Consider the following 20,280-nt stretch of genomic DNA (forward strand, 5'->3'; position numbering starts at 1 on the left):
TGCATCTCAAGTTTTTTAGTAATTGCTTAATCAACCAGAGGATTTTTAATGGTACAGTAAAAAATTGGTTGATTAAGCACACCAAATAACTGGAACACTGTCATATCTTGTTGTTGTTTTCAATTAGAGAAGCATTTTTTCCTTGTGACTTTCTATTTTAAAAAATTAAGTTAACAAGTTGCAGCCCTTGAGCTTTACAGTAGATCCTAGTAAAGGAAGATGCTTCTGCCACAAAAATCAGCCAGTAGCATTTCAACTTGTCAACTTTACAAAATATTGCATACCTGCAGTTGCTGAGTGGTTTCAGATGAGTTTTTTCTCTTAAATGCAGCAATTTCTTCATCTTTTAGTTTTAGAATCTTTTCCTGCTGCTCTGTCTTTTGTTGGAGCTCCTGTAAGTAAAGGAAGAATCCTTTTCACACATTAGCTCAGTTTTTGAAAGGAAAACTAAAGTTTAGTTGTTATTATATATATATATATATATATATATATATATATATATATATATATAATTTATATCCTGCTTTTCCTCTCAAAGGAGCCCAGGGCGGAAATCACACAAGCAATAAAACAATTAAAATATCCAAAAACAATTCCAGTACAGATGCAGCTTGGGAAAGAAAAAGGCTGGTTTAAAGAGGAAGGTCTTTAGTGTGTGCTGAAAAGATAACAGAGGTGGTACATGTTTAATATTCAACAGGACACTAAAGGTCAAAATCCAATATTGTGTGGAACGGACCTCCTAATAAGATGGTATTTGCAGGAAACCCCCTCCTGCAGAGTGCAGTGGTTGACTGGGCCTATAAAGGATGGGATTACTCTTTAGGTATCCTGGCCCCAAGCTGTACAGGACCTTCCACACCAGAACCAGCCCCTTGAACCTAGCCTGGTAGTTAATGTCTGTTATTTTAGTAACAGAAAGTATTTGTTACAGCACTGGAAGTTCTAACATATGAGTCTTAAAACAAACTGATGGGTTACAAGTACAGCGGTGCCCCGCAAGACGAATGCCTCGCAAGACGGAAAACCCGCTAGATGAAAGGGTTTTCCGTTTTTCAATGCGCTTCGCAGGATGAATTTCTCTATGGGCTTGCTTCGCAAGACGAAAATGTATTGCGATTCTTGCGAATTTTTTCGCTCCCCACCCCCTTTTTCTAAGGCACTAAGCTGCTAATAGCCTTTTAGCAGCTAATCCCTTAAGCCTTTAATAGCCGCTAATAGCCGCTAATAGCGCTAATCTGCTAATAGGGTTGCTTCGCAAGACGAAAAAACCGCTAGACGAAGAGACTCGCGGAACGGATTCTTTTTGTCTTGCGAGGCACCACTGTATTTCAAAATATAAATATCAGGAAAAGATGTGTATGTGTCACTTCAGAATCTTCAGAGTTCTTTAGATGCATTAATTTTTACAAAGAACTCTGTAAGGCAGGTTTTTATTACTTCATACCCAGGGCGGGTGGGTGGTGATCCAGAGACAGCAATTTGCCTAGGTTACCTAGTGCATTCAGAGCTGATGTGAAATTTGAACCAAGGATTACCTGGTTTACAAATGACACAAAAATCATCTTAGTACTGCATGATGTTCTACAGGAAAAGTGCCAAAGATACCATATTTTTTGCTCTATAAGACGCACCAGACCACAAGACACACCTAGTTTTTGGAGGAGGAAAAGAAAAAAAATATTCTAAATCTCAGAAGCCAGAACAGCAAGAGGGATCGCTGCGCAGTGAAAGCAGCGATCCCTCTTGCTGTTCTGGCTTCTGTGATAGCTGCGCAGCCTGCATTCGCTCCATAAGACGCACACACATTTCCCCTTACTTTTTAGGAGGGAAAAGGTGAGTCTTATAGAGCAAAAAATACGGTATGTCTCACAGAAGGTTATGAAACTCGTATTACAGTTTTATTAGGACATACAGAAATGAAATCTCTTGCCTTTATCTGCAGTTGGCCCTGCTGAATTTCTGCCTCCAAGCTTTTCTTTTTTTCACTCTCCTCTTGCAATCTTTTCTGAAGCTGGGCTTGCTGATTTTTCATGTGACTGACATTCTGCTCCAGTTCAGTTACACGTTTCTCATTCTGGGTGGACAGCGATGCCAGTTTCTTAGTGTCCTGCTGTTTTCTTTGCAAGTCCTAATGCAACATAGCCAGTTTAGTCCATCTTGCTATACTGTATTGTACTATTATTGTGTTGTTTATCATTGTAAAGTGGACCACTTTAATATGTTTAACTATGTGGCTTTTGTTAAGCCTCCTTGCAGAGTTGTTGTTTTTTAAGTAGAGAGGCAAGCTGTACAAAATATATTTTACTTTAAAGAAAAACGGGTAGGCAGAACATAAACCAAGTCTTGCATGGGGTGGGGAGCAATGGGTACTGTGCTGTATAAATATCATCAACCAAGGCCATGGGTATTTGCCTAGAAGCAGAATTTATTAACACTGCATATTCCCAAAAGTAGTCCATTGCCTGGGAAATCACTTGTGACTAGTTAAATTTGCATTGCTGGTTTTATATGGCACATATACCTGGGCTATACAAGAAATTACCTGGCTAATAAAACAAAATGCACAATAGATGGGAATGTGCTGCAAGTCTGAAAGAGAATTGTGGGTAGTACCAATACAGGAAGTGGTATAAATAGATGCTACCTAGTAATTCCAAACCAATTAGGTAAAGGTAAAGGTACCCCTGCCCGTACGGGCCAGTCTTGACAGACTCTAGGGTTGTGCGCCCATCTCACTCAAGAGGCCGGGGGCCAGCGCTGTCCGAAGACACTTCCGGGTCACATGGCCAGCGTGACATCGCTGCTCTGGCAAGCCAGAGCAGCACACGGAAACGCCGTTTACCTTCCCGCCGGTAAGCGGTCCCTATTTATCTACTTGCACCCAGGGGTGCTTTCGAACTGCTAGCTTGGCAGGCGCTGGGACCGAACAACAGGAGCGCACCCTGCCACGGGGATTCGAACTGCCGACCTTTCGATCGGCAAGTCCTAGGCGCTGAGGCTTTAACCCACAGCGCCACCCGCGTCCCCTGGCTAATAAAACAAAATGCACAATAGATGGGAATGTGCTGCAAGTCTGAAAGAGAATTGTGGGTAGTACCAATACAGGAAGTGGTATAAATAGATGCTACCTAGTAATTCCAAACCAATTACTTCCTGATCAATGGCTCTGTTTCTCAGCCACCATGCTCTACCATCCCTAAACTATTTATTTGTTTGAGAGAATACTTTCATAAAGTTGATACAATGGAGTACATAAGATCCTACGTCAACTTGCCATGTAAGGAAATTGGGAAATTAGTTTCCCAACTACGCATACCTGTACTTTTAGCTTTGCTGTATCCATCTTCTTTCTGAATTCTTTTTGTAGCCTGGCTTTTTCAGCAATGTCTCGTAGTTCCTTGTTCTCTAGCTCCTGCAGTTGCTTTTGTGTTTCGGCTAAATCCATTTTGGCCTGCTCTGCTTCGTGCTCAAGTTGTGTTACTTTCAGTGAATACTGCTTACTTACAGATTGGGCATCATTACCTTAAACATCCACAAATTAAAAGCAAAGGCATCATTTGTAACTTTTGACAACGTAGCAGCTCACTGCTCAAAAGGAACTTCTTCCCTTTTTTTAAAAAAAACCCACAAACCAATTAATCTTTATCTCTCTCTCTCTGCATACACATATATATCACCACCCTTTCCTCCAAGTTGTGGTTGTGTCCTCCCCACCTACCACTTTATTAGACTGAAATGGACTTACTAACCCACGGACATGGGGCGAGGAGAGGAAGATCTGTTGCATAAGTGGAACTCCTTGTGCATATAGATGATTTCCTTGAATAGAGTGCCAAGTTACCAATTCTGTGTTTTGGGACGTTTTGGCTCCCAAATAACAAAAATCTGGTTTTTGAACTTTTTTTGGAAGCCAAACATCCAATGTGGCTTCTGCTTGAGTACAAGAAGCTTCTGCAACCAATCAGAAGTCTTGGTTGTCAAACATTTCAAAAGCTGAACGGGCTTCCGGAACGGATTACATTCGACAACCGAGGTTTGACTCTAACAGTAATTAAGGTATCATTTTTGACACGTTTCCAGTTTTATAAAATTCAACTTTCAAAATCCAGTTACCTGTTTTCACCAGCTCTTTAATAAGTTCTTCCTTCATTCTGATATTAAGGGCCAGTTCACTCATTTTTTGCTTAGCAGCAATAAGCTTTAGTTCTGAGTTCTTCAATTTCTGCCTATTCAGTATTTGACTTTTCTGAATACATTCAATATCAGCACCTCGGAAAGAAAGAATCATCTTTTAAAGAATGTACAGCTCATTTCAGAGCTTAAAGAGATTTTTAGCTATAAATCTGCTTTAGCACCCATGGAGCAAAAGTAGATTACATATTTAGTAAGTAAAATTAATTTATATTTTTGAACAAGAGAGGACACTCAGATACCACCCACTTGTCAAAGTCGTCTACAGAGGGTGAACCAACTCAGAATCTAGTCCTCCAGCCATAGGCACGTCCCCACACCTGGTACAGACCTTGGTTAACAATTTGTGCCACATTGGTTAATATGTTCGTGGTAGTATGTTGCACTAGAACATGGTAAAAGGCATGTTCAATGCCACTTGCATTTGAACATGAGCAATCAATGTTGTGAAGTAGCTACTGCAATCCTTAAATGAAGGGTGGTATAGAAATTTACCCCTTCATGGATCACTGCCTTGCCGTGGCAAAGGGGCTTGAATAACTCAGAGAAGCTTTGAGCTGTGCCGTGCAGGGCCACCCAAGACGGACAGGTCATAGCCGAGAGTTTAGACTAAATGTGATCCACCTGGAGAAGGAACTGGCAAACCACTCCAGTATTTTGCCAAGAAAGCTCCATGGACATACATAAAAAAGGAGACGCTTTGAGAAGAAAGTGAGAGTTTCCAAGGCATGCTCTGGTTCGTGGGGTCACGGAGAGTCAAACACGACTAAGACGACTAAACAACAATAGAAATTTAATAAATAATAATATGGTGGCAACTTCTATTCCTTTTTATGCATTTTTGCTGAGTTTTGTAAAGATTACAATAGGTTAGCACCCTAGGGCAAATGTCACACTCCCAAATTAATCTTACAGATCCTGATCAATGTTTCCACACTACAAGACCAATGCTACTCGTTGTAACTTAATGTCCCTAATAATTATTAGTAGAATGAATGATACATGAAAATGTTTTTTGCATCGTAGCATCCATTTCCTTTCCTTACCTGTATCAGTTTCCATCTGTAAAATGTTTTCATTTTGTGAAATGGAATTGTGCTGCATCTCTTTTGGTTCATGTGTGGAGCTGGGAGGAGCTTGTTTTCGTGTCCATGTACGATTTAAGGAGCGTCTAGAGTAAAAAAAAAATATTAAAAAATTGCTTGGACAGTGTTCTCAAAGCCACAAACATGAGTCTGACCAAACTGCGGGAGGCAGTGGAAGACAGGAGTGCCTGGAGTGCTCTGGTCCATGGGGTCACGAAGAGTCAGACACAACTAAATGACTAAACAACAAAGAGTAAAATTAAACCACACATTTTAATTGATTAAACCCTACAAATACAGTTTTGAGACCACATGTTTGAGGTGTTTTTCTCTGGCAATGCTTCACATGACTGCCAAATCCATAAGCAAGGAACCAGGCAGAGGGCCTTCTTGGTAGTGGTGCCCACCCTGTGGAGTGCCTTCCCATCAGATGTGAAGGAGATGAGTAATTATATAACATTTAGCAAACATCTAAAGATAGCCCTTTATAGGAAGTGTTTTATGGTTTAATGTTTTACTATATTTATATATTTATATATGCTGGAAGCTGCCCAGAGTGGCTGGGGCAACCCAGTCAGATGGGTGGAGTACTACTAAAAATACTTACACTGAATGCTCTGACGTTCCTTTGTAGCCAAGTTGCCTTCTGGTTTGTTCTACTGGTGCAGAGCTAGAATTCCACTGTTCCTGCCTTATACCCACCTCAACTTAATGCCCTGTGCTAAAAGACACATATTTAACAGCCCAGCCCTATTTATTCAAGTACATCTCTGTTACAACCTCGAGCTACTCCAATGCTAATCACCTCTACATTCAACTTTGTATGAATGCCTAGCATAACCCTGATATGCATTTACATTTTGACCCAGGTCTGTAGTAGGCCAGTATTTCCTCCTAAATACACAGGCATAAAACAGGACAAAATATGTACCTAAATAGGGTTCTCTTTCTGTTCTTGGCATTTCTTTCATCTTCATCACTGTGATCAGAAAAGCAGCAATGAAGAACTTCATCTTGTTCTTCTACATGATCCAACACTATTTGGCTACGGGTTCGAAATCCAGCCATTACTCTGTTGAGCGAATATGTTGGAGGGCTTGTGTGTACCTTTAGAGATGTAAAAAAACGGTTGCCAAAGAACTCAAAGTGGGGTATAGAATGAATGAATGAATGAATGAATGAAACTTTATTTGCGTCAGCCATCGGCCATAGCAACAAAAGAACATTGTGATATACACAGAACAAAATAAAAAGTGAGGTATAGAGTTCTCTTCACTTGCCCATCTTACTCTCAACAAACCTGTGAGATAGGCTTGCCTAAGTGGGCGTGACTGGCACATGTACCCTGTAAGCTTCATGGATGAATGGGGATCTGAGCCTAGGTCTCCACAGTCCTAATCATACATACTAACCAGATATTGGCTTGAGCAGTGGTGGCGATGGTATTAGCAGAGCCTCCAGAGCAGTGAGGATGGGGAAGTGGGGCGTCGTTCCATCTGGCAAGCTGTAATGCTTGCGCTGCAATATGTTCACCATAGCGCAATACTGAATTCCACCCTGTATTTGTTTGTTACTCTTTATGAGGTGTCTTGGAGGCCTTTTTTGGCCAAAAGGCAGCCGATAAACAGTAACATAATGGAACATAAAACATAACATAGTGATGGCCACCAACTTCGATTGCTTTAAAAAAGGACCGGATATCCATGGAGAATAAGGCTATTGATAGCTTCTAGCCACGATGGCTTTCTTCAGCCTCTACTGTTGGAGGCTGTATGCCTCCAAATACCAGAATACTCTGGATTCTGTTGGGAATTGCAGGTGGGGAGAGCGGTATGGCACTCGGATCCTGCTGGAAGGCTTCCTATAGGCATCTGGCTGGCTGCTGCAAGAACATTATTGTGGACTAGATGGGCTCTTCTAATGTTCTTAAAAACCTTCCAGGTGAATCAGGAGATCTGCCGTCTTTGCCCTGCCTCTTGAATCCAATGGGAGGAATTCTGTTCTAGGATGGTTTTCTTCAACTAAAGATGAAGCTGCAAACCTGCAAGCTACCAGAAACTTTCTCAATATGGTTGGAGAAGTGGCATTCAAAAAGTCAGATAAACCATTTACTGTGGTGGAGAATGGTCACTTTTGTACCGTACTTATATATCAGAAAAAAGATGGTAATATTCATACATACATTTTAAACCATCTTTTGAATGTTTTTAATACCAGTTTTTAACTGTCTATTCGGCAGTTTAATGTTTTATTTTATATTTTTCTAAACTGCTTAGAGGCTTTCTTACAATCAAGCACTATATAAAACTTGTTAAATAAAAAATACCTTTCGAGAATCCAGCCCCACGGTAGCATTAAAGGACTGCACCAAACGTTTAGTTAGAGGAACACTGTATGGTCTTTTTGAAGATATCACACCAGCTGGTCCATCTCCACAACCACCACTGGAGGCAGAGGCTTTTGTAATTTTCTCTAACTTGTCATTTAGCCGGTCAATTATAAGCTGCTGCTCCACCATTTTATCATTCTTTAAACAAAACAAAATATGTATTTATCAAACATCTGACAAAATTGCAAAACTAAGTAATTTCTGCCCTTGCTGACCAATACATGAGCCTGAACAGTTCTTGCTACTGAATTTTTCCTTCCTTCCTTCCTTCCTTCCTTCCTTCCTTCCTTCCTTCCTTCCCACAACAACACTGTGAGGTAGATTAGGCTGAGATACTGAATTTCTCTTGTATTCCTTTCTAGTGAATCAATACATCTTGGGAGTTAGCATAATAAATAGAAGTTCTGATTGCTCTAATTGGTAATTAAATGTTGTGATGTGTGGTCAGTTTTAGCACTAGAGTTGTTTGCCTGTAAGTAAACAGAACTCTGTGAGCTTAACAACATTAAGAGTTGCTATATAACAACAAAACTCAGGCTAAGAATTAAATAGTTGGGATACTGCAATGCTGAGATTCATTCAAGTCCACCAAAGCGTTAACAGTATGATGACTGGGAATGTAATATTTAAACTTTTAAAATAAATGTAGTTCAAAAACCAAAATACATTATACACACACCCTTAAAAAAAAACATCTAGAATGATACTGTGCAATTCTGACAGGGCATAACCCAAACTTTGGTTGCAATCCTACACACACTTACATTTTAAAATGAACATGAATATCACTATTCAGACTTTCAGATAATGTCCGTTGCAGATTACTTCCCTTGGGTTAAGATTATTTCCACTATGTTGGTTTAATAATTTATAGAAGATTGACAACTTTAATATTACTTCATACAGCCTTCACCAATAGCCAGCACATGGAAATTTACCTGTAGCCTATTTGTCTCTTGGGCCTCCTTCAGCAATTCCATATATTCTTGATTCTCCTTTATCAGCTTCTGTATTTGATCTTGCAATACTTTTATCTCAAGCTCTCTCTCACTAAACACTTCTGCATCGGTAGCAAGAGCCTGCTAGGTAATAAGGGGTTAAAAAGAATACCAAATATATGAAATGGAGGGTCTTGAACAAATTGCACATTGGAACTTGAATGTATTCACTCCTCCATTAGTTAGATATGTTTTATTCTACCACCTGAACAGAAACTGTTAGAAAGCAAAGCTACTATATATATAATTTAAATATGGCCCTTAGTATTTGTTACAATCTAGGACAACAGCAAGTTAAAAGGGGGATGTTATTGGTTATTAATGCTTTGCCTTTGATTACAGTATGTGACTTTAAGTCACAGGAAGCAAAAACAAGGGATTTTTTTCTATGAAGTAATCAAAACTGGCTCAGACAACAACTATATATATATCTGTGTTTCATGTGGGATTTTTTCTTTATTGGCTGTAGGGACTAGAATGAGAACAGTAAACCTTGGCTGAAATGGGAAAATGAGTTTCTCTTTACAGGTTTTGTGTCTAGCACTATTATGAAGTGTAGACCAAGTGCGACCTAGCAGAAACAGCTGTTCAAAACCACCAGCATGGGAGTTGCACTTTCACCTTCCCTTGTATAACACCCCTGCTGAGAATTTTTAGTTTTTCACTCAGTGGCAGGATGCAGAGAGATATACAGTAGTCTGATTCCTTCAGTCACCACAATACATAACAAGTAATCATGCACTAGCCAAGAAGCGATAAGACTGTAAATATAAGGCAAATTGGCAACACACAAAGAAAGATGCCCCACAGAACTAAACAACTATTAATATTTTAGTTATTTTCAATGAGATTCTGCAATTTTGTCAATGAATTAGGAGCCAATTTGTTATTATTAAGAAAAGTAGAAAATAAATGTAGCACATTGTGTTTTATCAGTGTTCTAAAGCAAATTCTGAATAAGGTAAAGGCAAATTTCCTCCCTTACAAACAGGTATCACCACATCAATCCATATATAAGACATCATTTTGTATGAGATAATTATTTCACCCTTATGTCAGACTCTCCCAATACTTCAATTTTGCTGTGGTATAGTATTATCTGTATTCAAGCTGCAGAAGAATATAAAAAATAAGGAACTAATATGTAATTCAGCCATGTAAAGCTGATGCAGGTTTTTATTCCTCCAAACCTTACAATTCTGCTTAAAATATTATCCCAATGAATAAAATCTATTTTTTGGACAGCTAGCAAATTTGATTTGCCCTCCAGATGAGCAAACAATGTATGTGCAATTTACAAATAACCTTGATTAAGAATGGATAAACTTTCCAGTTACAGCGTAGATTTCCTTTTTCTGTACTCTCACCACTTGCATTAAATTTACAGTAAAATACCTGATACTTCTTCAGCTCTCTCTTCAGCTGAAGAATTGTGATGTGATGTGGTCCTTCTTGGTTACCTCCACTTCCACAGTTTACCTGGGGAAGGACTGAAGAAACCTCTCTCCGGAGTTCCTGAGCCACACATATCCAATCTTGCAATCTTTCCTGTTGACTTTTTGATAGGCTGGCAAGATTTTTTAATTCGGCAAGGAACACATAGGCTTCTTCCATGCAATTTCGGTAGTTAAAACTTTCCACCTGAAGCTGGGCAAGCTGCTCCTCAAGAGAGCGGATTTTGTTTCTGTCCCGAAATGAATCCTGTGACCCTTGACTGCCAGGCACTTGTCCACTAATCTGCTGGTTTTGCACAGTTTCACGGAGTATCTTGATGGCAAACTCCATTTCGTCAATAAGGTCCCAGTCTGGGTTGTAGTTGACAATAGGTTTGTTTCTAATATTTTTGGCTCTGTTGGCATATTTGATAGAATTGAGTGATTCATCAAAATCCGAAGATGATGGGCTAATACAAGTTATCATGACAGTCTTGGCATTGCCTCCTAAGGAGTCCTTAAGAATACGTGTAATTTTTGCATCCCTGTATGGAATATGTGCACTTTTTCTCTTTGGGTCCCCAAGCGCACTTATCACATTTCCCAGAGCCAATAAGCCACTGTTGATCTGAATTGATTCTTTGAACCGTTCGCCAGTGTTCCCAGTTTTTGTTACTCTTTCAGAGCCAGCGAGATCAACAAAGTGGAACTTGGAAGCAATCAGCTGGCTTGAACTTTGAGGTGACTCTTGCGCAGAATCTGTGTCCTTCTGAGTCTGACCCGGTTGTTGTTGTTGACAAATACTGATTGTAAAAACCGCATGAGATCGGCTAGAATGCTCATTCATTTGGGTTGTGCCTGTATGTCGAGCGGCATTTCCGGTTTCTAACAAGCTCATTACTTCATCCACGTTTTCAACCTGGCAGTCTTTGGCACCAACAATTACTTTAAAAATAAATTTAAAAACACATTTTTAAAGAACAAACCATAAAGAATAGTAAACAAAGCTAACCGCAAAATATAGACTATTAAAAATCATATGCCTCATTCAAGAAGACATTTGAAATTAATTATGGCATTAGGAAGTATGCAGCTGTTAATTATAAACAACTGCAAGTGTTTGAAGAGCGGATATTTGAATGGGGTGTGTTCTATGTGTGTTTCCACATTAGGTATTTAGGGTGAATTGCCCCACTTTGTTCATTTACCTTTTATGGGGCCCTCACACAACACCATCATCCAGTCACTGTCATACTAGATTTCCCTATTATCTAACTTCAGAAAGTCCACCTCTTTTCAGTAGCACAATCTCCACATTCAGTCACTTTTTATACTACTCTTCCAGGTTTTTAAAAAGGACCAAGTTTTGACAGTGATGTATTGGAAAAGTGAACCTATCACCACACCACACACATTGCAACATTTGTTGTGGGCAGCATTTTATGACCCGGATTTGTTTGTTTAACCTACCTATTGCCAATGCTTCTCTGCCTACATTTTAAAATGTAGTATAGTGTTATAGCACTACAACAGTATTCTTATAACGCTATACCTCTTTAATTTTAAAAAATAACACTGTGGTTATTAAATGACACTCTCCACAAGGGAATGTGTGCTGAGCTGCAATTGATCCTATCTACAGCAACTCTGTCACACTCACTGGTGTAGACAGAAAGCACAATGCTCCTAACAGCAGGGAAAATCAGTTGCAATTCCACTTGTAGCTTACAATGGAAAAGCAATAATTCGGAATCACTAGGAGCATCCGGAAGAGTGTTGTGAGTGTTATGTACTGAAGTTCTCACCCTGGGCCAGCAGGGGGATTCTGTAGATAGTTCAGGTCCACATATGCAAATAAGGGATTGAAAGTGACGTTCAGTGATTGGATAGTTACAGAAAGTTGTTACAGTTACTTTCTAGTGGAGCTCTATATAAGCAGGCTGGCTGAACCCTTCCAGTTCAGTTCTGTTCTGACCTCTGAATAAACAATAGCTGTTTGAAGAATTGCTGTGTCGTCTGATATGTTCACCCACAACTTAACAGTGAGTGTGTGTGTGCGTGCGCACACACACCATTGCTGATCACACAAAGTGTATTTAATCTCAGGCATCTCAGGGACAGGTGGGAACAAATCCTGTCTAAAACTGGGAGCTGCTGACAAGACAGTGTAGACAATACTGAGCTAGATGGAGCAAGAGTCAGACTTGGTAAAAACACACTAAGTTTCATACTATATCTTTTTTCTTCTGTATATAGTGACTGATCAATGTAATAAAAATAATATTAAAAAATAAAATGGCATAAAAATTGGGATTGGAATTAATGGGAGACAAAAGGCTGACAATGCTGCTCTATAGTTATTTTTTATTTATTTATTTACAGCATTTATACCCTGTCCTTTAGCCAATAAAAAGAGCTTTCAGAGCAGCTCACAAAAATCAGTACTAAAACTGGCCCTGCACTCAGGCTCACAGTCTAAAGAGACACAACGCACAAGAAAAAAAGAACGGGAGGGAGAAAGGAAAAGCAAGATCAAGCACAGGTAATTTGCTTCCCAAGTTCATAGCTGTATGTTCTGGTGACCTTTAAAAAACTCTGTGTCACTCTCTCATCCCTGTTCATTTCGGAACAAGCATCGGCATTTGTAAAACCAGTACACCAGGGGTGTGGGGATAGAGGGGCCTGGAGGGCCAAATGTGTTCTATGAAAATGTCATGAAATATTACAACTGGAAGACAGTTTAGGTGGAGAAAAATTACTCTAATTAAAAAATATAGGGCAACAGTGGAGATGTTTAAGCTATAAACAGAATGTTATTAGGTACTAAACAGCAAGTTATCACATCCGTTTTAAAGACTTGCCTAATTTCAAGCATCTACAGTGGTACCTCGGGTTACATACGCTTCAGGTTATATACGCTTCAGGTTACATACACTTCGGGTTACAGACTCCGCTAACGCAGAAATAGTACCTCAGGTTAAGAGTTCTACCCATGGGCAGTCTTGCTCCAATCCAATATATATTTTCATCTCTGTAAAGACTTGAAGTTACGTTCATACCACAGCAGAGGCAACTGTTTTCATGTTATATTTTGGATGTAATGATATGCTATTAGAATTATCTTATTAGCAGTAGCCTTTTTGACATCAATACTTGTATGTTTTAAAAATTCATTTTTTAATTTATTTTTTTGAGCACATGGATAATATGGACGGATTAGCTACATACGAACGAACTGCATGTCAACACAAAATAAGAATGGATAAATATGAAGAAATCTGGAAAGAATATTTAAGCGATAAGATGGATAGTGGCAGGAAATAGCTGGATGACAGGTGGGAAAATATTGTTTAAAAAGGTATAGTCGTTGGTATATCAGTGTATTCAAATCTGAATTGTCAAATTGTGTTATTATTGTTATTATGGTTTTTGTTGTATGTGTCTTGTTGATGTTTTGCATCGAAAAAATGATTAAACAAATTTTAAAAGACTCATTTAGAATATTACTTACTGCCAAGCAAGCAAGAGCAAACAGACAAATTAAGTTTAAATAATTACCTGTATTGCCCTTTTCATCCTCTCTAATTTGTAGATATTCCATAGAGGTTTCTAGTTCCAAAAGATCTCTGAGTTCCTCTTTGTAGACCTCGATGTAAGAAACTTTCACAGTGAAATCAATATTATGGTTTTCTGAAATAATCTGAAATATTTCCTCAATTGCACGTGGAATGATACCTCTCTCTTCTTCTGCAACTGATGCTAAGACGAAACAAGAAAACAGCCTAAGCACCCAGCTAAAATTTGTACATTCAAATGCTAAAGATGTACACATGGAAATTCCACAAAGGTTCTAAAGGCTTCTTACCTTTATGAATATGAGTCATTGAATCCTGTCAAGGTCACACACATAAATCTTTCCTCTCAGAGATAACAAATAGTTGGTTACAAATTGAAAAAAGGATTTGCCAAATACAGTGGTGCCCCGCAAGACGAATGCCTCGCAAGACGGAAAACCCGCTAGACGAAAGCATTTCCGTTTTGGAGGTGCTTCGCAGGAAGAATTTGCTATGCGCTTGCTTCGCAAGACGAAAATGTCTTGCGATTCCTGGGGGGTTTTTTCCGCTCCCCACCCCCTTTTTCTAAGGCACTAAGCTGCTAATAGCCTTTTAGCAGCTAATCCGCTAATCCCTTAAGCCTTTAATAGCCGCTAATAGCCGCTAAACCGCTAATAGCGCTAATCCGCTAATGGGCTTGCTTTGCAAGACGAAAAAACCGCTAGACGAAGAGACTCACGGAACGGATTCTTTTCGTCTTGCGAGGCACCACTGTATACTCATCCAAGAGGGGACAGAATTGGTCAAAGCCTACAGAGCACATTGTGCACATCCTTATGCCCCCCCCCCCAAACTGAAAAATATCCAACAATGTACAAGACCAAAAAGAGCCCTCAACACCCTCAGAGAATGGCCTGAACCAAATATGAAGTCCAGTACTGATGGATACCTACAGCCAGCAAACATGATTCAAGAGAGTAAATGCTGTCTTCAATTATTTCATTATAATACTTAGTTTTGATATTATAATCAACCTAAGCCCAGGTCACTGGAAACATAAAATAACTCCTTTCCTATACAATGGAACAGCCTGTCTATTGACATCATCAATATTTGAACAGCAAGAGTCTGATTTCAGAATTCTGCAAACATATTGAAAGTGATACAGTCTCCTGCTATTAGAATTGTGGAGTCAAGCCACGCTCTGAACCTTAGCAGGAAGTAAAAAAGAAAGAAGAGAAAAAACACAATGTTTTGTTTTTTAAAAGGCCAGCATTTCTGACTTTGAGTCATGATACAAAGACAACCAAACCCTTAGCTTAGAGCAATGGTAGAACATGTGTTTTGCATGCAGACAGTTGCTGGCTCAATCCCTGGCATCTCCAGACAGGGCTGGTAAAGAATCCTGTCTGAAACCCAGGAGAGTTGCTACCAGTCAGCATAGACAATATTGAGCAAGATAAACCAATTGTCTCACTCTGTATAAGGCAGCTTTCTATATTCCCAAGTCTGCATTCAAGATCAAATTAGTACTATCCAAATCACCTGCAAATGTGTAGTTAAAAAGTGAGTGCCAAATTTATGGCTTAGTTTAACAGAATTTAATCTGACACAATATGATTTTTCCCAATTTCTTCAGCAAATGAATAAATGGCTGAAATGTACAAAGTGGGTAGTGCTCATTATATCCTCTGGGAGGAAGGGAGATATATAAATTTAATGGATAAATAAATTGTGGTACTGCCAATGCATTTTTAAAAATGTCACGTGACACCATAGAACAGAATGACCTGACAATGATACATCCTTCTGCATCCTTGTGGACAATGACTGGCACAAACACCATATTACTTTGTGGTCGTTACCTATGGCACAGCTTCACATCAGTACAACTTGAAATCTTAATATGGAAAGCCAGGAGGTAGACCACCTATCACAAACACATTATGTTCCCTAAAATCTAACTGATGAGTGGCTAATAGATTTATTTTATTTTATTGGGAAGTACTGTACCAAAGTGAATCCCTTACTAAGAAAGCGGTATTTCATAAATTGTACTTTTAGCTACTTTGAGAGTAATCTAGATAAACCCACTGTTCTGGATAGCTTCTGTATTCCATGTTTCAGCAGAAAACTAAGATTAGAATAGTTTGATACATTTTAAATACTTTGGCTAATTAAGAATACTTCAATATGGCAGCAATTAACATAAAAATGCTGTTAGACAGACAGTTGTACTCTTTGCACTGCATAACAGAAAAAGCACATTTTAGTGAAGAATTTTGGCTACGTCTTTTTTTAAGAGGAAGAGAAGTAAAAAAAACCCACACACAACAGATATCAACAGATTATGCAGTTTATGCAGAAGTTTCCTTATTGTCGCTTTACCAATGGTGAGACATAAAATAACGTTGCAAGAATACTATGATTAAATCATCATAAAATATAAGGTTTCAAACACATACCCACATGACCTCCTCCAATAGTGTAAGTCTTTCCAGAGCCTGTCTGTCCATAGGCAAAAACGGTAGCATTATACCCTTCTATCAAAGATGCCACCAATGGCTTAATACATGTTGTGTACACTTCATCTTGGGTTGAATGTTTTCCAAAAACAAAATCAAACGTGAAAACGCGGTCCTTTCCGATAATAATCTGTTGAGTATTTGGGATTAACCTCACACATACTTGATGGTTGTGAAGGACTTCTTTTGAAAGTAGAGGTCTTATTCTTACTGCTACTTTAACTGGAATCTCTTCCATTGCAGCTTGTGTGTGAAACAATTCCCGCTTACTTTGCAAACTTCACTCTGAGAGAGTTTATTTTTATTTCTGTCCTCATTATATTCTCAGTCTTCAGCACTTAACGGGGAACAAAGAGCAACATATTAGAGATTACTTTTCTCTTACCTAGAAAAGAACTACTCTTACCTATAATGAAGAACTGCTCTGAAAAGTTATGCAGAAGTAGCATCTTCTTTCATTTTATAACCCAGAACTGCTTGAGGCTCTTCAAGATCAATAAAACCAACAAACAGAACTTTGACAGTGGAACATTTTTCTAAATGCTGTCAAGAGCCACAACCTGTTGAACTCCCACGTGTTATGCATATACAGTGGTGCATCGCAAGACGAAATTAATTCATTCTGCGAGTTTTTTCATTCTACGAGTTTTTTCGTCTTGCGAAGCACCAATGTGTATTGACGGTTTCCCATAGGAATGCATTGGCGGTTTAAAAAAAAAAGGCGCAAGACGTTTCGTCTTGCGAAGCAAGCCCATAGGGAAATCCGTCTTGCGAAGCAACTCAGAAAACGAAAAACTCTTTCGTCTTGCGAGTTTTTCGTCTTCCGAGGCATTCGTCTTGCAGGGCACCACTGTACAGTGGACGCTCGGGCTGCGAACGTGATCCGTGCAGGATGCACGTTCACAACCCGCAGTGTTCGCAATCCGCAGTTGCACGTCTGCACATGCGCGGGTTGCGATTCAGCGTTTCTGCGCATGTGGAAAGTGTGATTTTACGCTTCTGTGCATGTGCGACCGCCAAAACCCGTTCCGGTACTTCTGGGTTTTGGCGGTCCGTAACCCGAAAAAACACAACCTGAAGCGTCTGTAACCTGAGGTAGGACTGTATAACAGCCACAGGAATCAAAGGTAGGTGTGTGTGTGTGAGAGAGAGAGAGAGAGAGACCATGCTAGATTGGATTCCATACAAACAGGACTGGGGAGACCCAGAATCACACAAGGTCACCATCTCTCCCCTAACCTACCTCTTTTGTGGGGGGGGCAGAGTTGGGAGCATGCGGGCCCCCCCAAGTTCGTGTAAGAAACATTGTCTGGAACCAATAAACAGCATAATATTACAGTGGTACCTCGGGTTACATACGCTTCAGGTTACAGACACTTCAGGTTACAGACTCCGCTAACCCAGAAATAGTACCTTGGGTTAAGAACTTTGCTTCAGGATTAGAACAGGAATCGTGCTCCGGTGGCATGGCAGCAGCAGGAGGCCCCATTAGCTAAAGTGGTGCTTCAGGTTAAGAACGAATTAAGTACTTAACCTGAGGTACTACTGTAATGGGAAAAGGGATGCAACAGAACCACGCAAAGAGTAAAACACAGTTTGCAAAATACTTCCTTTCACAAGTCGCAAGAGTCTTCCACAGCCTAAAGATCTTTACAGCCCCAACCTATCTAGGCCTGTTTACTCAGAAGTAAGACCCCCCCCCTCCGCAAAGCGGCCAAGAGGGCTCCCTCCCAAGCAAGCGCTGAAGATGTTGCTAAGTGACCCAAAGCAAAAGTTGGGATAGTTGCCTCTCGCCGTCGGGCTGCGATCCCCGCGCCGCCCGTCAGAGAAAAGCAGCGGCTGGGCTTTGCGCGCAGGGAAGGATGAACTCGGAAACTCTCCGTCCAGCGCGGCGCGCTTCTGCCGCCGCCGCCACGGAGCCTGCGCTGCTCGCGGGACGAGGAGGAGGAGGAGCGGGGCGCCGCGTCCCGCCGCACCCGAGGCGAAACCGCCCTCCTTCCCTCCCGCCGCAAAGATCCGCGGCTTCCTCGCGCCCGCCCCGCGCCCACGTTTGTTTACCCGGGTCGCTAGGCAACCGAGCGGGCCTCTGGCGCTGGCGACCGGCAGCCGGCGGCTCCCTCAAGAGCGGCGCCGCCTCCGCGTTCTCGCCGCGGCCCTCCGGGGAGCAGCGCCCCCTGCAGGCGCAAGCCGCGATTCCCGCCGAGGCCGCGCGGTTTGCCTTGACCACAGGTAGCCAAACTAAGGGCCGGATGCGGCCCAATCGCCTTCTCAATCCGGCCTGCGGGCGGTCCAGGGATCAACGTGTTTTTATTTTTTATTTTCTTTCAAAAAAAAATTATTGGTTTTCACAACATTATAAACAAACACAGAAAACAAACAAACATAAATCATAGCCTTATTAAAAATTACACTTATTAACATTGTTAAGTGACTTCCTCGCTTCCTCTTGGTTGAATTTCATTGCACATCCTTTTAACGGTTTTCCAAATCACAGTTCTTTAAAAAAATTAACTTAAACATTAACATCCTTAGATCTTCACAATATGAAATTGAACATATTAATTCATCACTTAACTTATATAAAATCCTAAGCCAATTAAGTATCTGCAAGCTGTTTTCAGTTAATTTAACTTAACATATTTAAGTAATCATTAAATTTGATCCAATCTTCCTGATACTCCTCCTCCTTCTGGTCACGGACTCTTCCGGTTAGGTCGGCTAGCTCCGAAAAATCCATCATCTTCATTTGTCATTCTTTTATCGTTGGTAATTCTTGGGTTTTCCACTTTTTAGCTAACAAAATACGAGCCACAGTTGTGGCATACAAAAATAATTTAACATCTTTCTTGGGCAATTCCAAACCTGTTATTCCAAGAAGAAAGGCCTCTGGTTTCTTTATAAATGTATATTTCAACATTTTTTTCAATTCGTTATATATCTTTTCCCAGAAGTCTTTCACCTTCAGTGTTTTTTTAAATGAGTAGAATGTGTGCATTTATTTAAAATGCATCTCTGGGTTATTTCCCCAGGGTGGCTGGGGAAACTCAGTCAGATGGGCGGGGTATAAATAATAAATTATTATTATTATTATTATCATAATCAGTGGGGCATAGGAATTTGTTCACCCCCCCCCCAATATAGTCCGGCCCCCTGCAAGGTCTGAGGGACAGTGGACTGGCCCCCTGCTGAAAAAGTTTGCTGACCCCTGCCCTTGCCGCTCAGATTCGCCTTTCATCATCATCATCATCATCTTCTTCTTCTTCTTCTTTGTATGCCGGCTTTCCATAGTTAAAACAATGCTCAAGGCAGCAGCTGTCAAAAAGGATTGAAAAGCATGAAAAGTACTCCATTAACTGAGGTTCTCTGCCCCCCCCCAGCAGAGGCCTGCCCCCCCCAATCTCCCCCCAAAAACAATTTTTGCCTCCCCCCAATAAAAACACTGGATTCGCCCATGGAACCGGCCCAAGCACTTGATCCTGGCTGTCTCCAAGGCAACAGGAACGTTTGTGGTATCCATGGATGGCCATTCACACCTGAAGTGCTCAAGGCCGGACTAAGAGGCTTTGGCACCTAAGGCGGACCCCAAAGTGGGTTCCTCAGCAGGGGAGAAGGCGTGAGGGATGACCCACATATCAGGAACAAGGGCGGAAGATTGACAGCGGGATCTGCTGCTGCTGCCCCAGTGGGTCTTGCCACCTGAGTCCTGACCTCCTTGCCTCAGGGGTGGGCCGGCCCTGGCAGGGCTTAACTGGAGCCACTGCTGGATGTTTATGGACTACTAGGCCTCAATCACCCCCATTCCAGCTTTGGCAGGCTGCCTTCCTCACCCACCAAAAGAGGAAACGGTGTTGTGTGAAGCTGCCACGACTCTCTGCCAGCTCATGTCTCTCCCAGCTGCGTGTTTAGCCAGTGTGTGAAGTGGCCGCACTCCTGTACAACCAGTCTATGGGTTTACTGGTTCCAAGGGCGGGGGGCTTGCCCAGGCTCCCCCCGCTTTATGTGGATATGCTCCACATAAAGGTAAAGGACCCCTGCATGGTTAAGTCCAGTCAAAGGCAACTATGGGGTTGTGGCGTTCATCTCGCTTTCAGGCCAAGGGAGC

General features: G+C 40.9%; 1 protein-coding gene and 1 long non-coding RNA gene across 8 annotated transcripts in view; one reads left to right on the plus strand and one right to left on the minus strand.

The window, feature by feature from the left end:
• Positions 1 to 18,266, minus strand: part of KIF27 (kinesin family member 27) — a 30,730-nt gene extending 12,464 nt beyond the window's left edge. For 2 of the 7 annotated variants that reach the window (XM_083403327.1, XM_083403325.1), the window contains exons 1-12: positions 17,966 to 18,266; positions 16,119 to 16,515; positions 13,658 to 13,858; positions 10,062 to 11,044; positions 8,607 to 8,750; positions 7,606 to 7,806; positions 6,211 to 6,386; positions 5,241 to 5,365; positions 4,117 to 4,272; positions 3,320 to 3,525; positions 1,934 to 2,131; positions 285 to 392 (exon numbers count right to left, since the gene is read on the minus strand). In XM_083403327.1, coding sequence (XP_083259453.1) covers positions 285 to 392; positions 1,934 to 2,131; positions 3,320 to 3,525; positions 4,117 to 4,272; positions 5,241 to 5,365; positions 6,211 to 6,386; positions 7,606 to 7,806; positions 8,607 to 8,750; positions 10,062 to 11,044; positions 13,658 to 13,858; positions 16,119 to 16,416 — 2,796 coding nt within the window. In that variant the 5' untranslated portion in view covers positions 16,417 to 16,515; positions 17,966 to 18,266. Of the gene's footprint in view, positions 1 to 284; positions 393 to 1,915; positions 2,132 to 3,319; positions 3,526 to 4,116; positions 4,273 to 5,240; positions 5,366 to 6,210; positions 6,387 to 7,605; positions 7,807 to 8,606; positions 8,751 to 10,061; positions 11,045 to 13,657; positions 13,859 to 16,118; positions 16,516 to 17,965 lie in introns of all 7 variants that reach the window. The other 5 variants (XM_083403324.1, XM_083403322.1, XM_083403326.1 and 2 more) reach the window with 4 other exon arrangements.
• The window catches only part of LOC310659793, a 37,220-nt gene that overhangs the window by 8,754 nt on the left and 8,186 nt on the right, over positions 1 to 20,280 (plus strand). The gene's annotated exons all lie outside the window — the stretch shown is intronic.

Source organism: Podarcis tiliguerta, assembly GCF_965153285.1.
Source record: "Podarcis tiliguerta genome assembly, chromosome: 11".
Lineage (NCBI taxonomy): Eukaryota > Metazoa > Chordata > Lepidosauria > Squamata > Lacertidae > Podarcis > Podarcis tiliguerta.